The sequence below is a fragment of the Schistocerca nitens genome, chromosome 8 (assembly GCF_023898315.1).
Source record: "Schistocerca nitens isolate TAMUIC-IGC-003100 chromosome 8, iqSchNite1.1, whole genome shotgun sequence".
NCBI lineage: Eukaryota > Metazoa > Arthropoda > Insecta > Orthoptera > Acrididae > Schistocerca > Schistocerca nitens.
The window spans coordinates 245,534,073-245,549,073 of NC_064621.1; the positions used below are offsets into that span (position 1 = coordinate 245,534,073).

A 15,001-nucleotide genomic window follows, 5' to 3' on the forward strand; every position below is an offset into this window, starting at 1 on the left:
ATCACAGATATTGATGCGCTTCAAATATGTTGTAGAGGCACTTACCCTGAGTACCTGGCTATCCGGTTTTTTGGCGACGGGCTTTAATTTTTGATAAAATCGATTTTGAGGTTCATTGCTCGCTTTGTATATCCATAACATTACATATGTTTCCAGAAAGTCAGCGTAGCGCAGCGGTTAATGTTCACGACTACTGCGCCTGAAGTACCGTGTTCGAATCCTACTTGTGTATTTTTTTATTTTTTCAAAATCGACTGAATTTTTCAATTTTATTTCAAAGAATATCAACAAACAGCTTAAGGTGTGCGAAATTATAAAGATATATTCAGTAATTAATTTTTTCAAATATTCATTCCGTTTGTGGTTCGCAATTGGAGTTCCAAATGTTCGTACAACAGTCGCTTCTTGTATTACCTGAAATCGATCTCCTCCCATTATCGTCCCCTCTCCCGTGAATACCGTTAGCCGTAACGGCAACCCCAGCTCCCAGTTGCGGCTAATGAGGATGCGAGTTGCATACCTTTACGTTCGAATCTAACTACAGCGTCAGTTGCTCGCAAAGAGTCTCTAGTGCTGTGTGTTAGAAAAATTCTGTGAAATGGAAGAACCAAGTGCTTCTGCAGTAGTGCAGCCAGAAGAAGATACACATGTAGAGGAGTTGAACGAAGAATCAAAAGGCGAAATCACAAATGCCATTAAATACGCCGAAAATCTACTCCGCGATTTGAATCTCGTAACGAATACACCGCCTACCGTGATCTCTGCCAATTCCGTTAGAATTGGCGATGAGATATGTATCGCAATACAGGATCTCTTGGCCGAAAGACAGATCATTATTGATGATGAATTGATAGATTTCAAAGAAGATGAATTGGGAGAAATTGATGCGAACCGCAAACGGAATGAATATTTTAAAAAGTTAATAACTGAATATATCTTTATAATTTCGCACACCTTACACTGTTTGTTGATATCCTTCGAAATAAAATTGAAAAATTCGGTCGATTTTGAAAAAAAAAAAAAGAAAAGTACAAGAGCAGGACTAGAACACGGTACGTGAACCTTTACCGCTGCGCTACGCTGACTTGCTCGAAACAGATGTAATGTCACGGGTATACAAAGCGGGCAATGATCTTCAAAATCGATTTTCTCAAAAACCGCTAAAAAAAAAAACATAGCCAGGTACTCAGAGTAAGTGCCTCTACAACATATTTGAAGCGCATCAAAATCCGTGATTTACGGTATGGAGGGTTCCCTTGTCAACTATTTTTGTAAAGGGGACGGCATCCTTTTGTTCTAGAAGCGAGCCAAAACGGACGCTTTTCTGCGATTACTGCAGATTTATACGGCATTACCATTTATATTTTGTAGAGACGCAATCATACTAGGCGCACTCGCATATTGTTGTACAGAGTAACTGATTTAATGTCTCACTTTGTGTGTGATACTTGAATATAGTGATATTACCTAATATTTGTTTCATTTTATGAGCCGGCCGCTGTGGCCCAGCGGTTCTAGGCGCTACAGTCTGGAACCGCGCGACCGCTACGCTCGCAGGTTCGAATCCTGCTCGGGCATGGATGTGTGTGGTGTCCTTAGGTTAGTTATGTTTAAGTAGTTCTAAATTCTAGGGGACTGATGACATCAGCAGTTAAGCCCCATAGTGCTCAGAGCCATTTGAACCATTTCATTTTATGATAAGTCATCCTCAGCTGTACTGCGTCATGACAGGGTGAAAGGTTCCTTGTTCATTAAATGCACATAAATAGTCCAGTACGAACTATTTGTCCGATGAGTAAATTTTTTCAAAGTCCGATAAAAGAAGTTTTCGTTGGAAGAGATATCCACGGTCGAACAGAAGAATCAGGCCGGACCTTGCACAGAAAGCGATTGTGAAGCGCGCCTAACAAAAAGTAAAGTATTTACAAACTTTTACTTAAGGAATTACTAGTATTTCAGTAAGCTGGCTCACTCCCTATCATTTATCTATGCACGATCACATGAGAATTAATAATGAAAGAAAATTTACAGACTCTGCGTGTACAAGTACTCGATTCATTGTGGAAATTCGCTCAAAGAAACAGTAATGAGCAGCAGCCTGCAACTATAGCGCACTCTATTTATCCTTGAATATATCCGACAGTGTGCGAGTCGCTACGGCGAGAACGCCTCCACCGTATGAACGGCACCACATTTCAGCTCCCTTGCGCGCAGCTGCTCCGTGCTTACCGAAGTCCTACCCGCAGCGGCCGGCCCTGCGACGCTCATGGTGCAGCGGTGGTGACTAGCCTGCAAGCGGCAGCCCTCGGTGGTGGAACAACGCCACTGCGGAGGCCGAGGCGATAGTCATTTGTTATCGTCGCGGCTTACGTAGCGTATCCCACAAGGCGAACGCAGCTGCTCGCGTCAGCGGGTTTGGCAACCGGTGCTGGGGGCGTGCGTAGTGCGTGCAATGGCGACCCAGGGCCGCGGGCGCGTATGCTGCTGACCGCTATCTATTCACCGGAGCGTTAGTCCCAAACATCGCGAGTCGATCCAATAAAACAAGTAATATTTTCTCCTACGAACTGAACGCTTCGATGTCGAGCACATCCTTCCAGTGTTGTTAATGTGATGATAAGTAGAAAGGTTCCTCGCAGAGCCATTTTTTCAGTGCGACCCGCCACAAACCTCTCTCCTGCGCTAACCTCTTCAAACTTAGAATACAACTTGCATCCTACGTTCCCAGCTATTTGCTGGATGTATTCCCATCTCCGTCTTTTGCCCTTTACAGCCCCCTCTAGTACAGTGGTTCCCAACCTGGGGGTAACTACCCCCTGAAGAGTAAAATGAAATTTTCTGAAGGATCAAAACTAAGCGATTCGATTTCGTTTCACTCACGAAACTTATTTTCAAAAGATCATTACTATTATCACAATTTTGTAAGACTCTAATAATATAACAATTTTTAACATGTTGCTGTTCTGTCAGCAACTATGATAAATTAATAAATCAAAAATGCGCCTCAGTTGCGAAATGTTACTGCTCTTTACCCAGCATTCAGCTAGAGTAATCTAGCCTTCTTCAGAAGCATAAAATAAATACATGCGAGAATAAGGCACGCTCAAACATAACAAGCTTAAGTACCAATGTACCACGTCAAGCTACGTTACTTAGCTGAGGAACAGCCCCGGACCCACTTCGTGGAAAGCGGTCGGTTAGCCGCGGACGCTACGTAACTTGACATCGCACCTTGGTACTTAAGCTTTTTATGTTTGACCGTGCCTAACTCTCGCATGTACTCGTTTATTTTATGCTTCTGAAGAAGGCTAGATTACTCTAGCTGACACCTGGGTAAAGACCAGTAACATTTCGCGGATTTTTGATGTATTACCAATAATAGTTTCGTAAGTTATCACAACGCACATTTGTTGTGTTATGTCCCTTACATCGCTGACGACAAAAGTGAGACACATACGTAACAAATGCTAAATATGTCAAAAAAAATATGCCTTCTCCAAATTCTGCTTCATTAGTCGCTTCGAAACAGAAATGAGAAGACAGCACGACACAGCAGTAACTACATAAGGGCTACTATAGCGCTCTACACAATATTACTACATTATTATTATTATTATTATTTACTATTACGATTAGTGACTGTGGTCAGAAACAAAGCATTAACAGCCCTAAGTCTTCCAACTTCTGCCACGTCAGAAGTAAGGAGTGCAGCAATCAAGTGATTTACGAACAGTAAGTATAGTGCACGTATTTTAACTTGGTTGATTTTAAATGGGATTGCAGTGTACAGGGCAAACAAGTGCCGCAATGGAGAGGAGTAATGCAGGGGAAGTATGTTTTGTAACGAGTGTGTACCCTCACAGTGGATAGATTGCTTTCTTATCTGAGGGGTTGCGAGCAGCACTTGCCATGCACCAGGAATTCCTTCGTCATTTATTCTATCTTGCTATTTTCTCACTGTCCTTGCTTTACTACCATACAATGATGTGCTCTAAACGCATCTCAGAAATTTATTCCTCTGATTATGGTCTGTACTTTTCTTGACCTGTAATGTCCTCCTTGGTTCGTCCATCATACGTTATTTTGCTTCCAAGGTAACGGAATTCCTTAACTTCAGATACTTCCTGATCACCAACTTTGATGTTAAGTTTCTCATTACTATCATTTCTACTGCTTCTCATTACTTTGCTCTTTTCCGGTTTACTCTCGATCCACATTCTTTACTTAGTAAACCAGGACCTCTCTGGGTGTTTGCACCAGCGCATCGTGCAATGCGAAATGCAGAAGACGGCTTCGTAATGTTTAAGACGTTGTAACTTCCAACCCCTCCTCGAGTTTGTGTGATAGCGCCCGCCATATCTCTCTCTCTCTCTCTCTCTCTCTCTCTCTCTCTCTCTCTCTCTCTGTGTGTGTGTGTGTGTGTGTGTGTGTGTGTGTGTGTGTGTGTGTGTGTCTCGCCTCTTACCTTTCGCTTGCCTTGCACGCTACGCCTGTCTCGACCTTTTCCAAAACATCACTACTGTTTTCTTCGTCACTGCCAAATGTTTGTGTGTAGTCGGCCGAGAGCTTGGTTTGATGGGACGAGGTTACCGGTAAAATAGATTTAAATAATAAAAATAATACTCGACAGACTGCAAACTCAGTAAAATATTTCTAACAACATTTTTACTCCTTTAAGCTACAAATCAAACTGAGCGTTTCCGATGAATTGCCGATCTAAGAGCGAAGTACCCAGAAAAAATGTAAAACAAGCGTTTTTGGGTTACCCTTATTTTACTAGTACGCATTTGCCCTTCACATGAGTCAAACTACATAAAAATGTCAAAGTATATAAATAAACTGCAAAACTTCACTTAACTATAGAATTCATTTTGCATCCTGCTCTAGCGGGGAAAAGAAGAGAATTAGCTGAAAAATTCTCCTGTCGGAGCATAAAAAGGCGAACATTCTCCTCTGTTAAAGAATGAGACAGAAAAATGGGGAACCAGCAGCCTCAATTCTCATTTCGCCGTCCTCGCCAAAATGTTTGTGTTTGCGTGCTGAAAGCCAGCAGGAGAAAGACAGTGACGGTGTAAGAGGGAGGAGGCAGTGGCAATGAGAGGTAAAGAAAGAGGTGGCAGTGATGGTGAGAGCGAGAAACTGACAGTGACAGAGTAAGAAAGATGAGGAGAATAGCAGTAGGTACCAAAAAGACAGGAGGTACTGATAGTCAATGAGAGACACTGGCAGTAAAAGAGAAAGATGGATATATACAGAAGAAACTGGAGTAAAAAATGGAGGAGACAGTAGAAATAAAAAATACAAATAGCTGGAGACCATAAATAGGCTTGGGGGCAGGGGAGGGGGCTGTCTGGACCCTCCCAGACCGAAAAACTAATATTTCGGTATAGCAGAGCGCGCATTTTGGAGCGAAATTTTAAACATTTGGGTATAGAGCAACAAGTAAGCTGGATCCTCAGAATTTTTTATTTGCCGAGGTATCGCGGAGACAGTGGCAGTAGGAAAGAAAGACAAAAAAAGAGACCGCTAAGCGGAAATGAGAGTGGTAGTGGGAATACAGTAAATCAATGGGAGCAGAACGATAGTGGATGGCAGATATACTCTACAGTTTGGATAAAGTGAAACATCAATACCGAGAGATGCGATCAGACTGAAAAATATTACATCGATTAAGGACGTGATACTACACAAATGGTTGGCATTACGGACGTGTACATACGTACATACCCTGTCATTGTGGAAATTCAGAACCCAGTAGCGCCACCACGTGCTGCAACCAGAGCTGCAAGACGTCGTGGCATGGAATCAAAGAGCACCTGAATATGCTGCTGGGGAATACTCTGTCAGGCGATTCGTAGGCGCGTCCACAAAGCATCAACTGTGACTGCAGGAGGACCTGACTGAACAACCGACCGACCACATCCCGGACAAGTTCGATGGGCGACATACCACGCGAACGGGCAAGCCAGGATAGTAGTGGTACCGGTCGTTCTTCGAAGAAGGCTTGCATATTACCCGCAACGTGCGGCTGAGCATTATCCTGCTGAATGACATGTGGAACGGCCTGCAGGACGGGCATCGCTTGGGGCTAAGGCCTCCGTGATGTAACGGTAGCTCTTTAGATTGCCCTAAAGGCGTAGGAGGCGAGATGGCGTGCGTGTTAGAGGCAATTGCGCCCAAACCATCACACTTGGCATTTGCCCGCTATGCCGCTCAACGATACAGTATGTCTGATTGTGTCCACCGTGGCGGCTTCGAACGCGTATGCGGCCATCACTACACGACAAGTTGAAGCGGGAGTGGTTCGAAAATATTACGTTTTGCCACTCAGCATACCAGTGTCGGCGGTTACGTGCCCATTGCATTGCTTTCGTGGGTTCTGGTCAATGGAAGACGACGCAATGGCATGCTGCCACCAGTGCAGCCCGCAGAAGACGGCGTCGAACCGTCGAAGCAGACATGTCAAGAGCCGTAGCAATGCTCCAACGTCGCGCCAACGCCGTGGACGAAATTGTGTCCTTCACGGCCACGTGGACAAGATGACAATCATCTTGCCTGTGCTCATACTGTGTCGTCCAGGATCCTGTCGGCGCTGTGTGCGAACAGTCCGCAGCTCGTGGTCTTGCGGTAGCGTTCTCGCTTCCCGCGCGCGGGGCCTCGGGTTCGTTCCCGGCAGAGTCAGGGATTTTCTCTCCCTCGTGATGACTGGATATTGTGTGTTCTTCATCGTCATTTCATCATCATTGACTCTCAAGTCGCCAAAGTGGCATCAATTATAATAGACTTGCAAATCCGGCGGCCGAACTTCTCCGCATGGGGTCTCCCGGCCAACAATGCCACACGATCATTTCATTTCATTGTGTGCGACCCTCTTTCCTTCTCTGGTTCCACATCCGTCTCACAGTTAAAGCAGGGTGTCCTGTGCGAGCCGCATTGTCACGGTATGACAGAACCGTCTACTGGTGACCATCATTCTGCCCCGTTCCAAAGCACACACATGCCGAAATTTCACCCTGCGATGTCGACGAGGTATAGTGGCACTTGGTTATACGTTTCCACTTCGTATGACTGCTCCACACCGAGTGAGCGTTGCTGACGCGTCCGGTCACAAAAAAGATTGCGCTGTTGGCCATATTCCACACCACTTCTCTGCCATTTAAATCAATTATTGTGGTTCCGCTGTTCTACGTGTCCTCTTACCGTGATGCAGACTTAACTACAGAGGCATTTGGTAGAAGGATTTAGAATGTTGTGTGTTAAAAAGAGCGCGTATATATCAGATTGCGAAATTTTTGATAATGAATGCGGACTCCGGATTAAGGCAACTGATTCCAATCTTTAGTCAGAATCTTCTAAAGAGGAGCGTTTTCGCCTCTTTTCTGCTCCGACAGGAACGGTTAGCGCTGGTATACGTAAGTCTGGCTCCGTGACTCAGTGGTGAACGTGACTGGCTGCCAGAGATTTTTCTTTGGTGGGAGGACAGTGTGGGGTGCACTAAGGCTCGTGATGCCAGTCGAGGACCCACTTGAATGGGAAGTATCAGTTCCAAGGCCTAGAAAGCCGACACGGACGGGAGAACTGTGCGCTCGCCGTTGGCAGAGGATGACACGGGGGTCGGTCGGTACTGATTCGCCAATCAGGACCAGAACGCAGAGCTTTGCTTACTTGCTTTATATACGAGGGTAATCCTAAAAGTAAGGTCTCCTATTTATTGTAAGTACAGAACTATGTGTGGCAGTTGGTAACAGTGTTATGAAGAGTGCTTCACGCGCTGTGTGTAAACATGCGCACGCCGCGCTGAGGCGCTCTGTCTTGGCTTGGCAGCCGTTGAGAATGGAGCTCCCGTTGATGTTACCAAGTGCTAATTGCGCGCAGTTATTCGGTTTTTGAACGCAAAGGGCACCTCGCCGATTGAAAGCCATCGCCAATTGACGTAAGTGTATTGTGAGTCGTGCATGGATGTCAAAAATGTTCGTAAGTGGTGTAGGGAGTTAGCAGCTGGTCGGACCGAAATTCACGGCGAACAGAGGAGCGGGAGACCGTCAATTTCTGGGGAGACAGTGTTGAAGGTTGAGCAAAGCATGCGTGAAGATCGGCGGATCACTCTGGAGATGGGTGCCACGCATGCTGACTGAGGACCACACGCGGCAACGAGTTGATGCTTCCCGCCCATTTCTTCACCGCCTTGCAGCCGAACAGGACAACTTTCTGGAGTCAGTTGCCACGGGTGACGAAACCTGGGCACACCACTTTACACCTGAGACCAAGCAAAAATCACACCAGTGGCGGCATCCTCCTTCGCCAAAGCTGCTGAAATTCAAACAAACACAGTCCGCCGGTAAAGTCATGACAACCGTTTTTTGGGATCGGAAAGAGGTATTGTTGGTCGACTTTATGCTCACTGGGACCACAATTAACGCCGACAAGTACTGTGAGACTCTGAAAAAACTCAAACGGGCAATTCAGAACCGGAGAAGAGGAATGCTGAGCGAGGGTGTACACATTCTCCATGACAACGCTCTCCCACACATTGCTCGGCAAACATTCGCTCTCCTGCAACAGTTTCAGTGGAACATAATCACCCACCCACTATCACCTGGCGCCCAGTGACTATCACCTGTTCAAATGGTTCAAATGGTTCTGAGCGCTATAGGACTTAACTTCTGAGGTCATCAGTCACCTAGAACTTAGAACTACTTAAACCTAACTAACCTAAGGACAACACACACATCCACGCCCGAGGCAGGATTCGAACCTGAGACCGTAGCGGTCGCGCGGTTCCAGACTGTAGCGCCTAGAACCACTCGGCCACCCGGCCAGCTATCACCTGTTCCCTAGGTTAAAAGAACATTTTGCCGGAAAGCGATTCAACTCCGACGACGAGGTGAAGGAAGAGGTTCATAACTTTCTGAACAGCATGGCGGTGAGCTGGTATGATATGGGCATACAAAAACTGCCACAGCGTCTACAAAAATGCATCGATAGAAATGGTGATTGTGTCGAAAAATAGCTACATGTTCAATCTGTAAACTGATGTAAGCCATTGTCATTTAAAGAAGCACTGTCCTGTATTCTTAGAGGACAATAATTCTCAAACTAGAAAAGGAGGCCAATAAACTTATGTCCGCAAACACACACTTGTCGTGATATGAACCATGTTATTTGTTTCTAGAACGGTCAGTGCCCAGTGGTAACGTAGACTGCCTTCCCGTTGACGCTCATTGTTCCCTTCTTATTGGTTGCGTCCGTCTCTATGCTTAGTTCTCTGACTGTGATGCTGTTGTCACATAAAATACCTGCAACTGTTCCTTATCAGCCATTCGATGCTCATCATTTTGCTGTTGAGCTCGCGTTACACCATGATTAATGTTTTCGTGCAGTGTGAATCACACAAACAATGAAATTAAGTCCTTTTCGAAGGAAATGGCTGACACAGTTTTCTGGTATGGATTAGACAAAGGCGTTTCTCTACAAGGAAGCGTAACACGCCGAGAGACATCCTCAACGCCGCACTTCATCTGAAAAAATGTTGGCGGCATATAATCTCAAACAAGGACAAATGATAGCAGTAGACCTTGCACTGCACGCATGCTGCATATGGAAGAACGAGTGTTGCGACGAGTGGACGATGACCTTCACGTCAAACAGGCGCCGCTGCAGGCTGCGACTACGTTCTTGCCTGCTCAGTTCTGCACAATCCATTAGTTTATCCACTTTGGCAATCTTGGTGCTATCGTGGCATCAAGACAACAGGTCCGAATTAGTAAAAGCGTGTGGGCAGGAATTGTGAGGCACTCAGTGTCATTCACCTTAACAGCCAAATTAACAGGTGGAGTTCAATACTAATATCTGCGTGACATATTACCCGTGCTGCTGGAGAGTAAATATTGCGTACCACGTGTTTCGTGTGAAGCCTTGTGTCAACGGAAAACGTCAAGACACAGAGTGACATAACTAAAACAAAGGACAGTTCATTGGGGTTCACGCTAGAAACTGCAAACACCGTCTGATCCTGATTTTAAATCCATTCTCGTTAGTGCTGATAAATTTGATATATTAGTAGCGTTTCATTGTTGCGAAAAAGATTTTTCTTGATTTATGGAGAAAAGTGACATTATGCGTTGTCACTTTTTCAGCAAGAGTCCATATATGCAAACATTTGTTAACATCGTATCTTTCGACCAACTTGCCCCTTCTCGACTCGTGTGCCAGGACGTACCACTCTGTGGCTGCCATATACCGCATGCTACTGGAGTTAAGATTATACTTCGTATCACGATATACACTACTGGCCATTAAAATTGCTACACCACGAAGATTACGTGCTACAGACGCGAAATTTAACAGACAGGAAGAAGATGCTGTGATATGCAAATAATTAGCTTTTCACAGCATTCACACAAGGTTGGCGGCGGTGGCGACACCTACAACGTGCTGACATGAGGAAAGATTCTAATTGATTTCTCATACACAAACAGCAGTTGACCGGCGTTGCCTGCTGAAACGTTGTTGTGATGCCTTGTGTAAGGAGGAGAAATTCGTACCATCAGGTTTCCGACTTCGATAAAGGTCGGATTGTAGCCTATCGCGATTGCGGGTTATCGTATCGCGACATTGCTGCTCGTGTTGGTCGAGATCCAATGACTGTTACCAGAATATGGAATCGATGGGTACAGGAGGGTAATACGGAACACGGAACACCGTGCTGGATCCCAACGGCCTTGTTTCACTAGCAGTCGAGATGACAGGCATCATATCCGCATGGCTGGAACGGATCGTGCAGTCACGTCTCGATCCCTGAGTCAACAGATGGGGACGTTTCCAAGACAACAACCATCTGCACGAACATTTCGACGACGTTTGCACCAGCATGGACCATCAGCTCGGAGATCTGCGGTTACCCCTGACGCTGCATCACAGACAGGAGCGCCTGCGATGGTGTACTCAACGACGAACCCGGGGGCACGAATGGCAAAACGTCATTTTTTCAGATGAATCCAGGTTCTGTTTACAGCATCATGATGGTCGCATCCGTGTTTAGCGACATCGCGGTGAAAGCACATTGGAAGCGTGTATTAGTCATCGCCATACTGGCGTATCACCCGGCGTGATGGTATGGCGTGCCATTGGTTACACGTCTCGGTCACCTCTTGTTCGCATTGACGGCACTTTAAACAGTGGACGTTACATTTCAGATGTGTGACGACCCGTGGCTCTACCCTTCATTCGATCCCTGCAAAAACCCTACATTTCAACAGGATAATGCACGACCGCATGTTGCAGGTCCTGTACGGGCCTTTCTGGATACAGAAAATGTTCGACTGCCAGCACATTCTCCAGATCTCTCACCAATTGAAAACGTCTGGTCAATGGTGGCCGAGCAACTGGCTCGTCACAATACGCCTGTCACTACTCTTGATGAACTGTGGTATCGTGTTGAAGCTGTATGGGCAGCTGTACCTGTACACGCCATCCAAGCTCTGTTTGAATCAATGCCCAGGCGTATCAAGGCCGGTATTACGGCCAGAGGTGGTTGTTCTGGGTACTGATTCCTCAGGATCTATGCAACCAAATTGCGTGAAAATGTAATCACATGTCAGTTCTAGTATAATATATTTGTCCAATGAATACCCGTTTATCACCTGCATTTCTTCTTGGTGTAGAAATTTTAATGGCCAGTAGTGTACTTGTTAACCCACGTCGTTAAACAGGTATCACATTAAACTAATTTGGTGTCGTTTTATCGACTAAGCACATAAAATACTACTTAAAAAACAATGGAGCAAGACACTAACCGAAGCCATACTGTGCCTGTGGTAATGTGTAGATCGCAGTTATGAACCATCTCTACTTTTACCGTAATAAGCAACAACCAAGCTTTCCGTCGACATTGGACGTCGCAAGAAAAACGTCATTAACAGTACTTTTTTGGGTTGCGTCCGTCTACACAGTGTAAATGGAAATTACAAATATCTGCCGAAACGCCAGACAAAATGTGCTTGATGATTCTGATGACATTTACTGCATATTGACCTCTGCCCCAATAATATTGTGCCTTGGTGGTTGCCGGAAACACTTTCTATGAAGACATACGGAACCGAGCAGGGATAATGGTGCCGTAGTTACAGTGCCTTCTTTCAATACAATGATTTGGGTATTCTCTCTGCAACTCATTTCTAGCCATCAGCGAAAGATGTGCGGGACACCTATCGTGTTGATATCACATTCTGTTCCTTGTTCCTAAAGGTATTTCTTCCAATAACATACCTAATGTTTCTTGCATAATGTGGTGTACTTTCTAGCATTAAGATTTCCTTTGATTAAATACGGGCCTATAATTCTATCTTCCAGAATCCCACACCATACATTCACCGACCACGGTTTTTTGTGTGCAACTTGCCGCAGCCAACAAGGATTTTCTTTATGGCGATGCCAAACTTGAACAAGGTTCCCTTGCGATTTGACGCGAACTAACAGAAGGATCTCGAATCACAATGACAAGAGTACCAATTTCCGTTTCCTCGGTAGTAACTTTCCTTTGCCGGATGTGTTTGCGATGCGTTAAAGATGCAGTTGTTCTCAATTTATCATACACATATTTAAATGTATGGCGTGTATTGTGAGAACGGCCGGCCGAAGTGGCCGTGCGGTTAAAGGCGCTGCAGTCTGGAACCGCAAGACCGCTACGGTCGCAGGTTCGAATCCTGCCTCGGGCATGGGTGTTTGTGATGTCCTTAGGTTAGTTAGGTTTAACTAGTTCTAAGTTCTAGGGGACTAATGACCTCAGCAGTTGAGTCCCATAGTGCTCAGAGCCATTTGAACCATTTTTTTGTGAGAACGTTGGGGACATCATTCAGTGTGTAAGTCTCTAGCTCTCGCTGAATTTCGTTGGCATTCTCTGAGGAGCATATCGATTTGTTCTTCGAAGGAATTCATCATTCACATCCGCTTAATTATACTAGTGTTACCATTCCTATTTGTGTTCTATTGCGAAACCGTCGAATGGTGTTTACATGTCAATAGCACGTTAGATGGATACGCCGTATTCGGCGAATATTTGCTATTTGCACGATATACGAGAGAGAATTGTCAGAGAATGTATTTCGATAAGTGCCGAAGTGATAAGGAACACGCTCCGGTCGCAGGTTCGAATCCTGCCTCGGGCATGGATGTGTGTGATGTCCTTAGGTTAGTTAGGTTTAAGTAGTTCCAAGTCCAGGGGACTCATGACCTCAGATGTTAAGTCCCATAGTGCTCAGAGCATTTGAACCATTTTGATAAGGAATACCACTCAATCCATGATAAGAAGATTGCAGCACTGCATTGATACCAATGGTCATCACTTCGAACACCTTCTGTAAATGGACGTTCTTGCCACCTTCGTTACCTTCGTTTACCTTCAAAGACCTTACTGTTGCACATCATTGGATTCGTCTTGATAGCCGCTATCAGAAAGCAAGCACCAAACTATAGTATCCCATTTAAAAAAAAAAAAAAACAAAATTGACCTTCATATCTCTGACGCGACCCCACATAGCAACAAAAAACCATCATCATATTATGGGCCCCATTGTCCCATGCAAAATTTGTCCTGTCCGCAGCTCGTGGTCGTGCGGTAGCGTTCTCGCTTCCCGCGCCCGGGTTCGATTCCCGGCGGGGTCAGGGGTTTTCTCTGCCTCGTGATGACTGGGTGTTGTGTGATGTCCTTAGGTTAGTTAGGTTTAAGTAGTTCTAAGTTCTAGGGGACTGATGACCATAGATGTTAAGTCCCATAGTGCTCAGAGCCATTTGAAAATTTGTCCGACAAATTTTTCAGCTACTATCATACTTTCGGAGTTATTCTAGGTGGCAATAGTTAGTGACTCACCCTGTATACTGGAAATCATTTGTGTAGCAGTCTGCTAGGAACATGGGCACATAAATTACACAACAACAACAATAACAATAGGTTTTCGAACATGGGGCACAGAAGTGTGAAGCGACGATGCTACCCACTGTGCCACCACTTCAGTTGGGCTGTTCACTCGCTGAAAGTCACGCAAACTCCCTCGAAACTATGATCGTAGTTTTCTTAGAAACGGCCGAATATATATATATATATATATATATATATATATATATATATATATATATATATATATACCGAGACACGCGTTCGCTTATTCTGACCCTTCTCCCAGTGAGCGAAGTTTCTCGGAAATAAGATTATGGCACTTGCCGTGTTCTATTCGTAATTGACTTTCTAAGGACACAGTTGAAGGTTACCTATTTAACGGCTTCCACGGGTAACAAAACATTTGCAGTGTTTCTTATAAGTACCGACCCCATGTAAAAATTTAAAATGCTTTCATAATCTACTCATTGAGAGACACTCGTAGGCTGAAAGTTTAACACATTAAGACACATATTACAGCTAGAAACTGTGTGTCTTGAGGCAGTATAATTAACAGTGCGTAAATTTGAGACTCAACACGTATCGACTTCCAACAAACTAGAGCATAATTTCAAATGCTTTCCAACCTACTTCTCGCTTCCATGCTTGAAATGAAGTATTTAGCACAGTGTCTCATTTGAAAAGTACTCAGGCATTTGGAGCCATTCTATACGTGGAAGTGAGATTCCTCAAAGGATCGGAGGCTTACTGGTTAGAAATAATGTATGAGAGTAAATCAGTACACGAGACAAAACATTCTGAATTCTTACGTGTGTATATTTATAAGAACCATAAGTGGAAGTCACATGTTACTGATGCTGCTAAACCTCATAGATCTGCAACTTTTACGTTACGGGTAATATCAGATGTTGGAGATGACAATGTAAAAAAAAAAGTGTTCAAAAGTGTGTGAAATCTTGTGGGACTTAACTGGTAAGGTCATCAGTCCCTAAGCTTACACACTACTTAACCTAAATTATCCTAAGGACAAACACACACACCCATGCCCGAGGGAGGACTCGAACCTCCGCCGGAACCAGCCGCACAGTCCATGACTGCAGCGCTTAG

General features: G+C 44.8%; 1 protein-coding gene across 3 annotated transcripts in view; it reads right to left on the bottom strand.

The window, feature by feature from the left end:
* Positions 1-15,001, bottom strand: part of LOC126198714 (lysoplasmalogenase-like protein TMEM86A) — a 457,167-nt gene that overhangs the window by 387,258 nt on the left and 54,908 nt on the right. For 2 of the 3 annotated variants that reach the window (XM_049935232.1, XM_049935231.1), the window contains exon 1: positions 2,230-2,316. The exons of the other annotated variant lie outside the window; for it this stretch is intronic. In XM_049935232.1, the coding sequence (XP_049791189.1) occupies positions 2,230-2,268 (39 nt within the window). In that variant the 5' untranslated portion in view covers positions 2,269-2,316. Of the gene's footprint in view, positions 1-2,229; positions 2,317-15,001 lie in introns of those variants that run through there. 3 annotated transcript variants of the gene reach the window in all.